Source organism: Crassostrea angulata, chromosome 1, assembly GCF_025612915.1.
Source record: "Crassostrea angulata isolate pt1a10 chromosome 1, ASM2561291v2, whole genome shotgun sequence".
NCBI classification, from domain to species: Eukaryota; Metazoa; Mollusca; class Bivalvia; order Ostreida; family Ostreidae; genus Magallana; species Magallana angulata.
In genome coordinates, this window is record NC_069111.1 from 33,460,968 (window position 1) to 33,477,184 (window position 16,217).

General features: G+C 34.3%; 2 protein-coding genes and 1 pseudogene across 10 annotated transcripts in view; 1 reads left to right on the plus strand and 2 right to left on the minus strand.

The window, feature by feature from the left end:
- Nucleotides 1-2,182, plus strand: part of LOC128166976 (rho family-interacting cell polarization regulator 2-like) — a 32,773-nt gene extending 30,591 nt beyond the window's left edge. For all 9 annotated transcript variants that reach the window (XM_052832572.1, XM_052832496.1, XM_052832734.1 and 6 more), the window contains 4 exons: nt 141-187; nt 411-494; nt 769-862; nt 1,093-2,182. In XM_052832572.1, the coding sequence (XP_052688532.1) occupies nt 141-187; nt 411-494; nt 769-862; nt 1,093-1,169 (302 nt within the window). In that variant the 3' untranslated portion in view covers nt 1,170-2,182. The remainder of the gene's footprint in view (nt 1-140; nt 188-410; nt 495-768; nt 863-1,092) is intronic.
- LOC128167555 (uncharacterized) lies at nt 1,092-7,306 on the minus strand. The gene is made up of 7 exons (XM_052833380.1): nt 7,164-7,306; nt 4,964-5,132; nt 4,643-4,767; nt 4,365-4,479; nt 3,737-3,876; nt 3,571-3,609; nt 1,092-2,442 (listed from the first exon to the last, which is right to left on the minus strand). The coding sequence occupies exons 1-7, from the start codon at nt 7,210-7,212 to the stop codon at nt 2,396-2,398; spliced, it is 684 nt and encodes a 227-aa protein (XP_052689340.1). The 5' UTR covers nt 7,213-7,306; the 3' UTR covers nt 1,092-2,395.
- Nucleotides 7,307-9,088: 1,782 nt separating this feature from the next.
- On the minus strand, nt 9,089-11,295 carry LOC128158437 (uncharacterized; annotated as a pseudogene).
- Nucleotides 11,296-16,217: the final 4,922 nt, after the last annotated feature.

Below are 16,217 nucleotides of genomic sequence, written 5' to 3' on the forward strand. Positions count from 1 at the left end.
TTAATTAGCGACTCATCACTGATTAATCTGTTTGTTGTCATGAATTGTTGTGACCAGATTGACCATTCATGGGAGTTTTACTAACAGGACATTGATATAGCCATCGGAAAGTGAATAATTCTTCTTGTTTTGTTTTGTAGAGTCCTTTTTAGAAACTCTGGCAAAAAAGAAAGATCTTCGGGATAAGGTAATACAATTAACACATAAAGCATAACAACCTTCAAGGTCATTTGAATATTTATTGTTGGGATCACTGGAAGTATAGCATGTACTTTGGGTTTTTTTAATGCAAAAAAAGATTATTTTAAGAGACATTTAGTTGACAACACCATTTCATATTCTACTTCTAAAGTGGTATAAAATTATATAGAAGGTGGGTGTACGTCTGATGCCTGTTCATTATTTTGTAGGCTCTGCTAGTGTTTGTTGAGGGACTAGAAGACAAAACCCCTGAGATAAGGGCAGGTGCTTGTGAGGCACTGGGCAAGTTAGAGGTGAGTAGTGGAATGAGAAATAAAGGAACAATTACCCAGTATACACAAATATAGACTTCAAAATCATGAACTGCCATAGCAGAAACAACATGATATACCCTGTAATAACTTCATTAAAATAGAAATTATCATAAAGCCAGCCAATTGCAAAAATTTAAAAAGTACGCAATAATTAAAAATGATGGATAATTTTGTCTCTCAATTAATATACTAATTTCATGACAGCACTAAAAAATTTCTGTAGAGATTATTTAATGGGGTTTCTTTACTGCAGGCATTGGAGAGCATCGACAGACTGTCCTATCTTTGCCAGACTGATACCTCAACTGTTGTTAGGGTCAGGTCAAAGCAAGCCCTCTTCTCTTTCGGTAGGTAGCAGAGTTCTTTAATAAGAAAGTGTCACTTGAGGGGATTCTCTTCATTTTCTGACCGAAATGTGATACAAAACCTGGTTTTTTTCACTGGGTTTCTTTTTTTTGGGGGGGGGGGGGGATGTAATGGTAAATTTTTCTCTATACAATTTGATGAAATTTCATATGACCTGCAACAGTAGGTAAAAATTTTTCTATAGAATAATTTTTTCTCTATATTGTTATAGGTGAAGTTGGTAGACAAGCATTTGAGGAGATTCAACTATCTACCCATGGTTTCCAAGGACTTCAGGTCAGGAAGTAGGATGTTGGGTGCCAGAGCTTTGTTCCGTCGGTTGTGTGCAAAGTGAACAAAACAAAAAAACTGGAGAAAGTGCGTTTCTGGGTTGCAGAAATGTTTTATTTTTATTGTTTTTTCAAAATACCAATCTATTTATATGCATGGTGACAAAGACAAGGATATCAGAAGCTGAATCCATTGAGATTGATACCACATATATAGTTTTTTATTTTGACAACCATTCCAGATATATAAATATAGATACGATGTGTATAAATGTTAACAAAATAAAATCATCACTTGTATTTGCAAATTCATTTACAGTTATGTACAAAAGTGTGTGCCTTTGTTTTCTGTGTGTACAAAATGTCAAAACTTGAAGCATTTTTTGCTAAGTGCCTGTAGACTGACCACAAGTTCTGATTGGTGTGCAAGACAGTATATCATTGTTTCAGATGAAAATTGATTGGAGTTTCAGCATTACTCATCATTGATATTTATATGTCAGTAAGTTTTTATTGTGCCAAAGTTGCCACATGTAAACATGCTTACAGTTATTTTAAACATGTACTGTAGTGGCATTTTGTAACCATGTAGATATAATTTGTATATGTTTTACTACAAAATTTTATGAAAAAGCACATGTATCTATACACATTGACTTGGGTACATGTTGAGCAAAACTTCTGTTCTTCCTTACCAAAGATGATTAAATGGCCATTTCTTAAAAAATGATATTATTACATATTTGTGCAATATTCCTTGAATCAAAAGGTTTTTACAAAAAAAAAACTGCTTCCCCGTAATGTTTGGTCAGAGTCGTGTAAATGCTTGTTAACATGGATTTGACCTCAGTGAACAACCATGTTTTTGTTTTTATTGTACAGTTGTTTCCTCCTGTTTATTTTGTGAGGGTATGTGCTTAAGAAGATCATTATGCTTGCAAACAGTTATATACATAAGAAAGATATATCAATTGTTTATGTTTATCATGTTAACCTAGTCAAATTATACACAATATACCACAGAAAAATGATGTTGTTATTTTTTTTTCTCTGTATACATATTAAAGGTCTTGTTTTTTTGCTGGCCAATATGGTGAATTACTGGATGTGCTGCTGATGACTCATCCTGCTGAGTCACGTGATTGACATGGTGACCTTTGTCATGGTGACTAAATGATGTCAGAGGACAAGGAGACCGCGGATTGTGGGGAGCATGGCACAGAAAGGTGATTGTGGCAGGGAATCTCAATCCAAGAAATCAAGTTCCTTTTCCGATGACTCCTTAGGAATACCTAATATAAACAAAGCCAAGAAGTATGGATTAAATGAAGTGATACCGGTAGATGTATTGGATTATAGTACATTTGCCAGTAGTACATGTACAGTTAATGCAGTTTAGATTTATTAGTATATTTCATTCTGCATCATGTGAATGATTATATCTTTTGATACTCCTCTTTTGTCAAAGAAAACAAAATACAAAATTATCTTTGGCTATGGGCCATTAAACTTAACCAAGCTCACTTTTCATCTCGCTCTCACCTTTACAAAGAAAATATATAGTGGAAAAGTAAGACTGGGATCAAAAGTGAGCTGTCTAAAGTTGATAGATCTAAGACCAGTCTTTGTATTTTGAGCACAGTCTGCTGTTGACACTGCTTTTATAAACTGGTAGTGAATTTTAAAATTGAATTTGATTTAAAAGATTTGATATCGATTAGATTAGTTCATGAATCTTGCAAATAGGGCGTCGGAACATGGACGCCAAATGAGAGTGTTTTCCCTTGTTCTTTAAGAACATAATGGAGTTAATGTCACACCAAATAATTTATCTTCGTAAAGAAACAATGTACGTTAATATGATTTGTATTCCACGGAATTAGAAGACAGAATGAGATAAAGCTTTTTCAATAATGAAAATAGATTTATACGCGTATGAATTTTTAAATGTGAGAAGCATATGAAATACACGTTGCCGTGATATATCTTTTAAAAGATTAGAAAGTTACGTATTTTTATTTGAGAGATAACAATCTTTAGTGTTACAACATTCTTTGCTGTAAGATCGGATGATGTCTGAGCCGACAGACACTTGCATATGTTTCCCTATCCCCCGCGGAAATAATGGAGTATCGATCCAGTCAATGCAAAACTCCAACCTAAATATAATAGGAATTACATTTTCCAATTCCTAATGTTAACAGACGTGACAGTTGAAAAAAAAATGTCCAAGATTAGACGATGTGCGATTTAGTTAAGGGAAGAAATGACGTTTGATTTGGTCGGGAAACAACTCCACACACGCGAACTATAGGTGTCGCTGAACCGGATATTAGTCTTTTACTTTATTTCAAAGCACTGGTTACGTACTGCTACAAATCAAATTCTCAAAAACAACAAAATTTGGTGCTTTTGCTTACCTTTTAATGAGTCAACGGGCTGCATAACAAAAGGATAATCTGTAAAGATTTACCAAAAAACCCATTATTAACAGATTTTTCCCTGCAATTTGTTGGTGAACACAGCGTTAACTTATTGACAACAGTTCAAGTATTCATATTAAAAACTAAAACGAAATGCCTTTACCTTGAGAACACTTGTAGTAGCCTCCGAGGTGCAGGAGATGTAGACCAATGACGTTGTTGAGTGTTCCAACGTCATCACTCCGGCAGTCCGGTCCGTCCTGGACGACACCATCCATGCAGGCCTTGTACTCCAGAATGATTCTAGAACAAAAAGAACAGATTTTTTCTTGATTGATGTACCATACAGAACGAGGTGTGACGTTTATGTTAAACGAGAGACGATTTTAATGTTCTACAAGCATTCAAACGGAATCTTTTTAAAACTTGTAAAGAAACAAACGACAGCTAGTATCGCAAATCGTTTAAATTTTGCAAGGACGTGTCTACAGATGATATATACTATACTATAAAATATAATATAATCTGTATCATATATACTTCTGGAGGACGATGATGATCAGTAATTGATACCGAACCCAAACTGAGATTCTACGGTTTAAAACATTTTGGTGAGTTGGATACACATTGCAACAGTACAACGTAGCATCTATAATAGTAGCAGATGAAGATATCTAGATTCTCACTGCCCTACACCTCTTAGCACATAACTACATCATCTTCTTACGGTTTAAAGACTATGGTTAAATTGTGCAAACAGTTATATTGAATTTACCCCTGGGGAAACTTACTGGCACTGCTGTCGTCTGACGCTCTTACTCCGACTGTAGAAGTCCAGAGCATACGTTTTGTCTTGACAGGTTTTCAATCTCGTCTGGTCAACACACTTCACCGAACTGGTGAAATCTAATAGGAAAGAAGATTCTAAATTTTAAAAAGTTTCAACAGTGATTAGGTTGTATATATCTTGTTGCCATCGATACCGGTATCTCAGACGATACTGGACTGACCTCTATTTGTACATGGTATTTTTTAGCATTGTTATACCTGTGCACGGTACATTATTTACCTTTGATGTTGCCGCAAGCCTGATTGACAGGGTCGATGAAATGGCGCCAAAACAGAAGTACCTCTGGACAGTTGTCGACAGGTACGGTAGTGACGCAATGATCAGCCTCCTCAATCTTGTCCACTCTTTGAGCATATAAAAAGAAAATATTTACGTTTTATGAATCAATCATAATAAAGACTAATTTAATTTACATGTGGCTACTTATCATTTCTAAGAAAAGGACATATTTTTTATTAGGGGGTAACAAGTGATTGCGATGACAACTCCCTATCAAAGAAAATTTTAAAAAATAATGAACAGATATATAGATATACTGACCGACAGACGTGTGTCAGATTGGCGTCAAACAGCGTGCTCTGCAGATCGATGACGTAGGTTGACGGTGTCACGCTCCAGTGGGTCAGACACGCCTTCAGCGCCACGTCCTCTCGTTCACGTGTTGTCCGACTGCATGACGTTACTGGTCGTAAAACCAGAGAGACTAATCCTGAAACATTGTTTAATTTTTTAATACAAATGTCAGAATAACGTTATACTTTTCTGTATAGTACAAAACTGATCACAAATCAATTACTTTTATCCTTCTAAACACGGGTTGTAATTTACCTAAATAAAATAACTATTGTCTGTCCCAAGTTATTGCTTCAATAACTTTTTTATGATTTTTAATAAAAATACACATACCTGTGAAAGAAGTACAGTTGAAATCGATGAAAGGGAAAATACCCAAGATATCTTCCTTGAACAATTATCATTTTTCACTTATAAAAATTCACAGAAACGAAAACAATTATTTCTTACGGAGATTTATAATAGGAAATGTTTACATCTTTTCTCCATTTGGAAGTACTCGGGATACCTCGCGCAATTTTTCAACGTTATCATCCGGGCTTAATAATGGCTGATGCAATGCAAAATCCCCGTAGATTTTCAATTTTTGGATGTGTATTGAAACCTGAAGCGGTAGAGGGGGCGATTCAAAAGAGGGCATTTTTCATATTAGTGGATGAGCATAGTTTGAGCACAAAGGTATTTATGATTATCGAAATATTAAGCAAAAAGTGGTGGAAGCAAAAACCCGGGACAGAGTATAACTATAAAACCATATATCTTTCCAGCGTAAGCAAAATTTACAGAAAACCAATATTTCAAACTTTTGTTAACATTAAATATTTTCCATGTTTCTGTGTTGAAAAAAATCTACAACCTATACATACCATAAATAAATGATCTTATGTAGAATACAGCATTTGACTAATGTATTACAGTTGGATGACAACATGCACTCTTTTCGTTGTTCATTCGATAATTATACATGCAGTTTGCGGTCCATCAATAAATGTACATGTATCTAAATCTGAGAATAGCCAGGTTATAAGGTGGAGATTAGCAATGTAAAACTATACATTGTGGTAACGTTGTCCAGGGGTTACGATACGGTCACTGTTGAAGCATGTTCGCCTTTAGAACTGCTTGAGAAAACCCTCTATACTTCTTACCATTACCAGTTGTGTTCATCTATCTATAAACGCAACTTGTCTCACAAAATTTCAATTAAACAAAAAAAAAGCTTAAATATTATTAATGTTAAACAATTTCCATTTACCATTGCAAGATGCAGTTATTCTGCTGGCACATGACGGTATTCATTATGATGCGCCAACGCACATCATGAGATCTGTCATTGATCAAAGCAATTGCAATTCGTATTGTCATGATATCTTAAAGGGGCATGGTCACGATTTTAGTCAAATTCTATTTTTACGTTTTTAGTATTTACAATGCTTTAGAAATGCATTTCTAATTATCAAATAAAATTTGAGAGCCATTCGCAGAGTTATCTGTCTTGTAAACAAGGTTCGTGCTCTGTTTTTGTTATCAAAGGTTCAATATACCAGTAAAAAAAAATCTTTTTCCACCTTATTTGTCTATCTTTTTATTAAGCGTAGATAAGCAATTCCTAACGTTTAACACATTTCGTTTTAGGTTTTAAACTGGAATTTTGACTTCAACGTTCAAAATGTAAACAAACGCTTTGTTTACATAGCAAAGAATTTCAAGCTCTGTAACTCGCTTATAACTCAACAAATGACACTCAAATTTTGGTTGCCTATTAAAAATGCATGCCTTTCTGAAGCATTGTAAATATTAAAACTAGAAAAGTAATTTTTGAACGAAATCGTGACCATGCCCCTTTAACTGTCGTTTTGTTGCTTAAAAGTTTGCCAAAACATGCTTGGTAGTGTGGAACTGAGACGGATGAAAAGGAATAACTTGCAAGTACATTACACGTGTTACTAACTACAGGCCTCTGAATATCTCAAACATGATAATGTACAGGCATTAATTACATAATGTATTGTCAATCGTATTATTTTTCTGTCAATGGTGAGAGATAATTTGCGCACTCGCAATATTGTGGTTCCAGCGAACGCGGTAATTCTAACTTATTTACGGAGATACACATATAAAATGCCTTATTCATCAAATGTTATAAAATGTTAAAGAAAAATCTCACCACAGTACGAAATAAGCGTTGCTCTAGAGAAATTCATTTTGACTCCCATCTCACTTTTGCTCTTTCGCCATAATGACAAGATAAAAACTAATTGCCTTTACTAATAAATATAAGGATAGTATTGTATAGAACAAGAAGGTAGTGTGCATATGATATCCACTAGGAAGTCAATACAATGGCGTTCTTTATTGTTTATTTAGGAAGACATCCGGAATTAGTACAGCAGCCACTTAAATCTCGCCGAATGACGGGGGATGTTGTCACCATGGACTAAACTAATAATGACCCCACAGTTTACTTTGTTTGGCAAATCCATTTAAGTACTTTATGTACTTGAAACACTTCAATCTCCAAACAACATACAGCATTTATTGTAGTAAGAGGTCCTTGTCTTGATTAAAAGACTCGTTGAGATTGTTTTGATTGATTGATATATGAATTTATATGTAAAAAAATAAAATAAATTCAAAATTCAAAATCAAAAAAGAAAGAAATTGTCGGCGTACAAATATGTACAGATCTATCGAGTTAGTCGATAAACCTATTCTGTTTCAATTCTTACTACATGTATAACGTTTCGTAGAAGATTTCGATTTTCGATTAATACATTCAGCAGCTATTTGGAAGTTTATATCATTGTTCCGTTTGATGTTCTGAATCATTGTCCAAACCCTTGCTCTGTGTATTTGTAATGCTGTTCAGCGTTCGAGTTATCGAGCTGCATTGAATCTACAGTATCATCATACAAGTTTCTTGTGTGACAAGTCAGAATCCATAAGAGTGTTCTTTACAAAGCAACGGCGCAATTGAAAACAAATTAACTGTTCTTCAGTAAATGTCAGTATATTCGTGTAAAGAACTAATCCGGGTATCAACGGAATATTGACTAGCTTATTTTCAATAAATTGGCATTCAGAGTAAATTTCGAATAATTTTCAATTAGCTTTTGGTTGCTGGAATGTTACAATGACATGGTATCGACAACGCACGGGTACAGACATCTTTTGATATAACCTAGGCCACACCAATATCATTTCGTGTTCGTCGGATATTCAGTGAACAAGGGTACGAGCGGGTGATCGATTAGATAATAAAAATATTATTTTTTATAGCCAACATTTTTAGGCTGTACATAAATAAATTTGAGCGGACGATTATATTTCTTCTACTTGTTTCTGGTTAATAAATTAAAAATATTTAAAATGCGAAAAATAGTGTGGAAATAGAACAGAAAACATCACAGAATTTCCTGGGTGCGGGAATTTAATACATGTACTATTATTCATATTGTTTTATTCAAATACAAGCGCGCGAGGACTGACGAAAAACAAATTATATTGGTGTGGCCCTACGATTAATTATGAATATACTTACGGTGGAGAATACACAAATAATCAACAATAAATGTAGATCAATAAGGGTACTCGTATTACAGAGGGTCTCTGATGGCTTGACGCCTTACATATGTGACATTGTGCGACAGTTTCTATTGACGTTTTAGCGCAGGAGTACTCCGTGGGCACTACATGTAAGTAAGGAGCGATTGATAATGGGTGAAGAGGAAACTGAAATTGTGTATTGTAAATGCTAACAAAATACAGATGTAAATAAAGTACTTGTGATTTAAAAACAAAACCTCCATACTTTACAGTGCAGATTGGATTCTATATGATTATATACAATATACATGTATATCAAATACCGCTTTTACGGTGTATCAACGGGAGTTTGTTAAGTGTACGTGGTTGACTATTATATTCATATTCATGAAATTAATTTTTAAAAATGCAAAATCTACAGTCATGTACGATTTATGCTTAAACGGACCAAATCGTTATGCTGTATGACAACTATTTGTAGTGTAGTTTTTGAATACCTTTGATTAGAGACGTTTAAATTAGATTCTCTAAAATCAAATCATCTAATTAAATATCACATCACATTTATTTTGAAATCCACAAGAAAATTTGTATAAGAACAATTACTGCTGAAAGTTTGAGTATCGTCCTGTTCAACGTTGCCATTAAAATAGGCACTTCGTACAGCATAAACTGCTTGACACATTGACATAGGGCCGCGAATAGAGACACCACCTGCAGACACACGCACAAACAGTTCAGCATTAGCCCTGTGTAGTAAGTCTCATCTTGGTATCCGAATTTTCGGATGTTCTGAATGTTTGTCACAAGGGTTATAAACAGTGTAAAACACAAGAGTCCTTGCGAGGTTCCCAGCAATTTGTGTTGGTTTTGACTGTCTTTTTCTTCTATCTGTCGGTAATAGAAAAAATAAAATAATTTGATTATTTTGCGTACCAAATAATTCAAATGATAATGAATGATCGTGGGGGGGAGGGGTTGGGTAAATGAACGTGATAAAACATGATTATACTTTTCTCACTATGAAATACTAGTCGTATTTTGCATATTTTACATGTAACTGTTAGAGACTAACAGTTTTAGGGACAAACTTACTGTCTGAGTACCAGCGTCATTTTTCAAGATGGCGTCATAAACTTCGGATACGACTTTTCTCCTTCGGAAGTGCTCGGCTCTTCTCTGTCTCGCAGTCTGAGCTGCCTGGTTCAGAGTGTCGACCTCGTCCTGATCAAAGGATTCCATTACACTAAAAAGAGAGAGAACAGAACATTGCATAACTCAGCAGAAACTGCATGCATGTGTCTGTCATTTCTCTTATGGTACAGATACTGTAGCCGTTAAATGAAAATAAGATGGTATACGGTAATCATTTTCAACGCAAAGATAATTACAAAACAGATATTTAAACAATTAATATACACGTGGGAAATGGGAAAGTTCACTATTTATAACATCATGAAAGGTTAACGTTTTGTCATGATCTACATGACTGTATAGAACAACCTTTGCTATATTCACCAAACCAACAAATAGGGACTTGTGTTCTTGCCAGTGTTTCTGTTTGATAACTTAGAAGTTTTAGATATCCATCTTGGTAGCTGACAGTTTCAGACCATGATCAACTTCCCTGATTGCAGTCTTGCATTATCTTACTAGTACACACTATAAAATGATGTTTATTGCTTGGCTCAACCATGATCCTTCAAATCCGAATGACTTGACCAATCAAGTCAATTTTCTATTTTATAAAAATACCAAATAACAAGAATATACAGGTATATGCATCCAAAAATGCTCGGGCTTCAGACCTGCAATCTTTGTACTATAATGCGTTTGACACTGTACATGACCGGAAGTATGTAGAATATCCGGTCATGTGGTTACCCAGTGCCACACAGTTTGCTTTAACAGCTGTCATTGTTTATCCTGCAATTGTTACAACCGTTACTAGAGTTCTGGAGGATGGTGTATAGTGAAAGACGTATTATTAGCAGACTTTGGCTGATGCGTTGCAGTTGCTTCTTTTGAACTACACGATGTGGAACAAAAACCTCCTGAACTCTAACAACTGTTTCAAGACAAATTATGTAATATCAAAAGAGTTAATCAGTGTTCAAACTCGACAATATCTATGTCTTCACATGTTTGCCTCCGCTGATTATCTCACCGTTGTACCGTGTTGTTGTGTTGATGAACTTGGCTATAGCAGGCACTCTAAGGGGAATATTATTGATTATTGTCAAACGGTAAAACACATTCCATGTGCACATCGCTAGCGGATCATAAACAACGAAGCCTTGTGAATTCTTATGGCATCTGCTGATCCCATCTTCTGAAGCCAAAACCATTACTCAAAAAAGTTTGTTCATAGCATCGCCCCAATGCAAGATTAAACATGCAATCATCTGGGGTTTTTCTTTCACTTGTACTGCAAACTTGCTATAATATATTGACAAAAAATTTGCTTTTCAATACAGTGAACCTTGATATCAATAACTTTCTGCTGCACATACGGATGTTTCAATAATCTTAGATTTGTGATAAATGTTGATTTAAGTATATATGAGCATGCACTAAATATATAGTGAACTAACTAACAATTTCATAAATACCTTCTCATATTATGTTAAACTCGATCCGTCATGTGATCAACATCTTTGGAAAATTCATATAATCAAAGCCTCGATGGCGCGGTAAAGCATCTCCTAGATGAAACTTCGCGACAATAAGAAGAGAATGCGCGCGCAGGTTTCCAAAAAAAAAAATAAAATGGATTTGCTTCATGAGCAGCAGAGATTTCGTATTAGAATAATGACAACAGATTATTGATTTCTTATTTTGTTTAGAGAAAGAATGCTCGTATTTACGTAGTTTTGTCAGTTGTAATTTGATTGTAATAAAAACGCAATACCAACAACAAAACCAAACACCCCCCCCCCCCAACAAAAAAAACCAACTTTGAATCAAAGAATTGACATAAACAAGTTAATGATAATGTTGTTCATTGATTGTTTTATTCCCATTTTTTAAAAAATACTAGAAAGTTAGTGTTATACTATTTTCATTCACCGAGTATTTTCTCCTACATGTCTACAAAAATCAAATAGTATTTGCTCTAACATTGTATTTACAATGACAACAACAAGCGCTTTTTTTTCTGGTGTTTCCTTATTATTGGTTTTCTTCCTGAAATTTAGTACCAACAATAAACAAATTTAATTTCACCTTTGCAATACTTTTAAAATGAAAAATAATCAACATTCTATTAAGACGGATAACATTATTTTGAATGAATATTCTTTGCAATTTCTTAAGAAGCTAGAATACAAGTAACATTTAGAATCGAAAACCGTAAGCAGAAAAACTTTCAGTGTTCTTATCGATATGATGTATTTTTTTAGATATGTTCCGCTGAGGGCAACCATCTAAAATGAGCATTTTTCGTAAAAGTAAAATTATTTTGATTCATATACATAAATTTGAAGGCATTTTTAAATCTTTGTAATCATTGCTTTCTAATTGAGCAGACGATGACAGAATGACAGAATATTCAGCCATTGGTACAAGTCATTGGTAGAGGTAGAAAAAAAGATTTGGTTATATATGTATTTTACTTTCGGTTATGATTGAATTTCAAGTTACGACATGGTAAAAAAAAAAGGGGGGGGCAGAGAACCGAACACAATTACTTACCACATGGATGTCATTTTGTTTGTTGATTCATGATTATTGGGTAGGTGTAAATGCAAATTTGACGATACAGCACCTTTGCGTATTTATCTTTTGTATCCTCACTACCCGGTTAATACTACAAACTCGCAACAAACGCAGAAACTGCACTTGGCTTCACTTTACGTTTACCCATTCTCTGCAGAAAGATAAACGTAAAAACTATGCTGTTATATTGCAAGCTCTATCTGAACCATTTATTGTCTGTAATATACGTTTAAGTACTATTCATTATCCTACTATAGAAAGCAGAGAATTGAAATAAAAACGTTTTTCTTTTGTGAAAAAAAACAGTGTTTAGTAGATGATATTTTCAAATCCTTGCGCTTATGAATCTTTTATGTCAAAGACATTTGGTTTGTACATAAAACCCCAAGACAGTGTTAGAAGTTTATGAGACCAAGAGAAAATAAATGCACATGTGGGTTTCATTAATAAAGTCATAAGACAACCAAGACATTGCGGAATACGAGGGATTGCTCAGTCTATATGTATAAACACAAAAGGTTTTTTCCTGGAGATGTTTTTGCTTTATTGCTTACGTCTAGATTTGTGTAAATACAATCAATTATAATCATCATAATAATGTCATGTCATTAGCAACGACACTAATTAGCGATCACAACAAACAGAAAACAACAAGACTTAGTAAACACACACAGTCCTAGTAAGTGAACTAAAGAATACTTACGAAAATAAAACAAACACAGAATAAATAATAAATGATTATGTACAATGAATTTTGAATGTACATCTTCACACGACAAACAAATTACATCCATTTTTTATACCTCCCTTCTTTTCGACACCCCAACACCGACCAAAACTTCAATATATTGACAATCCCTGTAAAGCCCCAAAAATATTTTTTTATCCCAAAAAGTCGCAAGTTACTTAATTCCTTTGTGTTATCCGGCTTCTTGCGAAATGTTTGTTACATTCATACATCCGACAGTTGAGTAGCCTGTCTAACATCGACTCTCCACACACTCTTCTATGAAATATTAATTTCAATTTTAAGGAGCAATAATGATCAAATGACATTTAAGTTATCACAGCCTTCATCTGGAAACGCGCTCGGCGATTCGGTCCCTTTACTCTATAATCGAGAACCCTTTCCCCCATCGAGACTCGAAGTCCTCGCATCGATTGAAATCGCATCCTCTGCATCTCCTACCAGCTGTCGTCATGTAGTAAGTAACTCGTCGACAGTTAGCAGGAACCGGAAGACAGCTAATCTCAGGGCATGGCGGGGTGGCAGGTCGGCTCCTGTTCTGTGTACCGGTAAGATTTGATGAAGCTGATCTCGAACCCGATCGTCTAGATGCGATCAGTCGCAGGATTTGTTGGCGAAGATCGTTGGCGTTGCTCGTCCCTTGGAGACTTAATCGTTGCCTTCTCAAAAGAGTCGCCATAGTGGAACTTATAAGTCTTTGGTTCGGGCGTGTAGATGGACGCAAAATAAGACGGTTCCTTTGTTGCGGCGTTAGCCTCAACTGACCTGAAACAAAAATCAACAAGCAATATATCTGGGTTCTTCACAATCTTGTCACAACCAAGCAGTTTAACAAAAAAAAAATAAACATTAAAAAATAATAAAAATGATAAACATAAAACACAAAACATAAATCGTAGATAATGATTGTTTTGTTCAAATTGTTTTTTAATGGTCATTTGTAAAAATGCTGTTGATATAATGTTACCACAAACGGGTTAAATGCTGCCAAAATCTTAACCAACCATTAACTATACATGTTATTAGCTCTTATATATTTTGTTAGTTCGTTAACTGCAAGTAAGTGAATTGTTTGTTGGACTTGACCTCAAAGAATGGCTGTAACTTTTAGCACAATACGGTGTCCGACAAGTTCTCATTTTGTTTTTGTCCCTTTTTTCTTCATTTGTTTTTGGAAGCTAATTAATGGAGAGATCATGTTTGATTTGAACAAAGTTGTTTCCGTGTTCACTGACCTCTGTATTTAATGCTATTCTAGGATAGTCACAATTTGCCCGTAGTTTATCCGTTTCATAACGAATAAACAACAAGATTACGTAACCTTATATTTTATTGGCGAAAAGCAATAAATACGAAGTGTAATAACATAACGACATGACATAATAATTATGGACCATGCATGCTTTGTAGTGAGCATCGAGTAAATGGTTCGAGAGTGAAAATCTAGATTGACAGGTTACGTAAACCGATGGTAATCAATCGTCTTGATCCTCGAATAAAACTGTCTCTTAATCAGCAGAGACTAAGATACAGGCTGACAGATAATCTCTACATCAATCTTGCATTATTATTATTAGATTTGGAACATACTTAGGTGTAAGACAAGGATGCATGCTTAGTCATTATTTCTTGTCACATTTTCTGCAAGAAATGCATTCAAACGTTTTGAGAAACGTTTTTATAGTGTAAAAGTTAAAGTTTTTTTCAAGACGATGGGGGCTGTTGGTTTTTCGTCTAAATTACTTTAAAAAAAGAGAGGGAAAAACCAGTCTTTAGTATACAGTACATGGATATATCCAAGCTATATACACACATATATATATCTACATTTATACAACACAAATATGGAGGCGTTTATGTAAGTAGGTAATAACAATGATAATTATTCATTAAAGTACTACAAATGTATCTGCAAGTACTTTTTAAGGATCTGCATTTACGGAAGTTCTCTTGGCCGCAACCTCCTCGTTTTTATAAATTTTTTAAAAAAATGAGCAAAACCAGTTTTAATTGACACTTTTCCTGGCATTACAGAAAAATTAAACCTACACTGTATCTAGACAGTTTGCTGACGAGTCATTTTAGATGAATGTTCATGATTGAAAATGAATTTTTGTTATTTCTTTATCATTGTATTGCATATAATCATTTGTCTTAAAAAATATCTATTGCAGTCTATTGAAAAGGATGACGATATTTGTTTTTAATTTTCTTCTTCCGTGCATTCGTGAAAGTATGGTGAAATGAATAGCATTTTTTATGAAGTACTACTACTTAACCTCCGTTTTTCAAATTCATACAATGATAAAGTGTTAAATATACCATAGAATGATAATATACATGTATGTATAATTAATTTTATTAGTCTTTTAATAATAAATTGTTCTTACCTTCAATTTGGTAGATGCTTAAAACCATCATGATCAAAGTGAAAAACCCGTGAAAATTATTAAAATTCATCATCTTTATTTCCAGTACTATAAAGTCACAATAGCTCCTATATCACTCAATAGAACGTTCCTTATGAAATTGGATGTAAAAAAGATATACTTAATATACATAAAGAAAAGTTACTGGGGCGAGACGGGTTCAAAGGTGAACGCAGAAAACATACCTGCGGTCGATTAGAATATACATGAACGAAAGGTTTGATTGCCCGCAAGGTCATAGGATCAGCCACACTTATCGACTGCGGGCCAAATGCCGGTTAATTTGATTAGCATAATTATTTTTCATTTCCGTTGATAGTTTTTTAGAAGGTAGATGGACAGTATTTGAATAGCTACAGGTACGGTTCATTAGAAATAGTTCAAAGGATACTCCCTGGTCTCTTTCGACCTATACTAGTAATCGACAATTGGTCTTTTAAAATTATACATATATCTTAAATTAACCTCGAATACAAAAAAGGCATAATGAGTTGAAATAATGTACTTATTTCCATGACTTTTGGTAATACCACTGTGTAGATTTCCTACTAAGCGGTCACTTAGCGCGACTTTGTATAATTCACATACAGTTCTGTCACTACTTTATATTATCTGCAATCACGAAGCAGACAGTTTGCATTTATTCATCTGCACTAATAAAAACTGAATTCTATTATCAACTTAAGGAATTCCATGTTTTAACAATTTCTTTTCTTATGAAGAACAATACCGACGTTAATATAATACAACCATAACATTTAAAAGCCTTCTGCCCGTTACA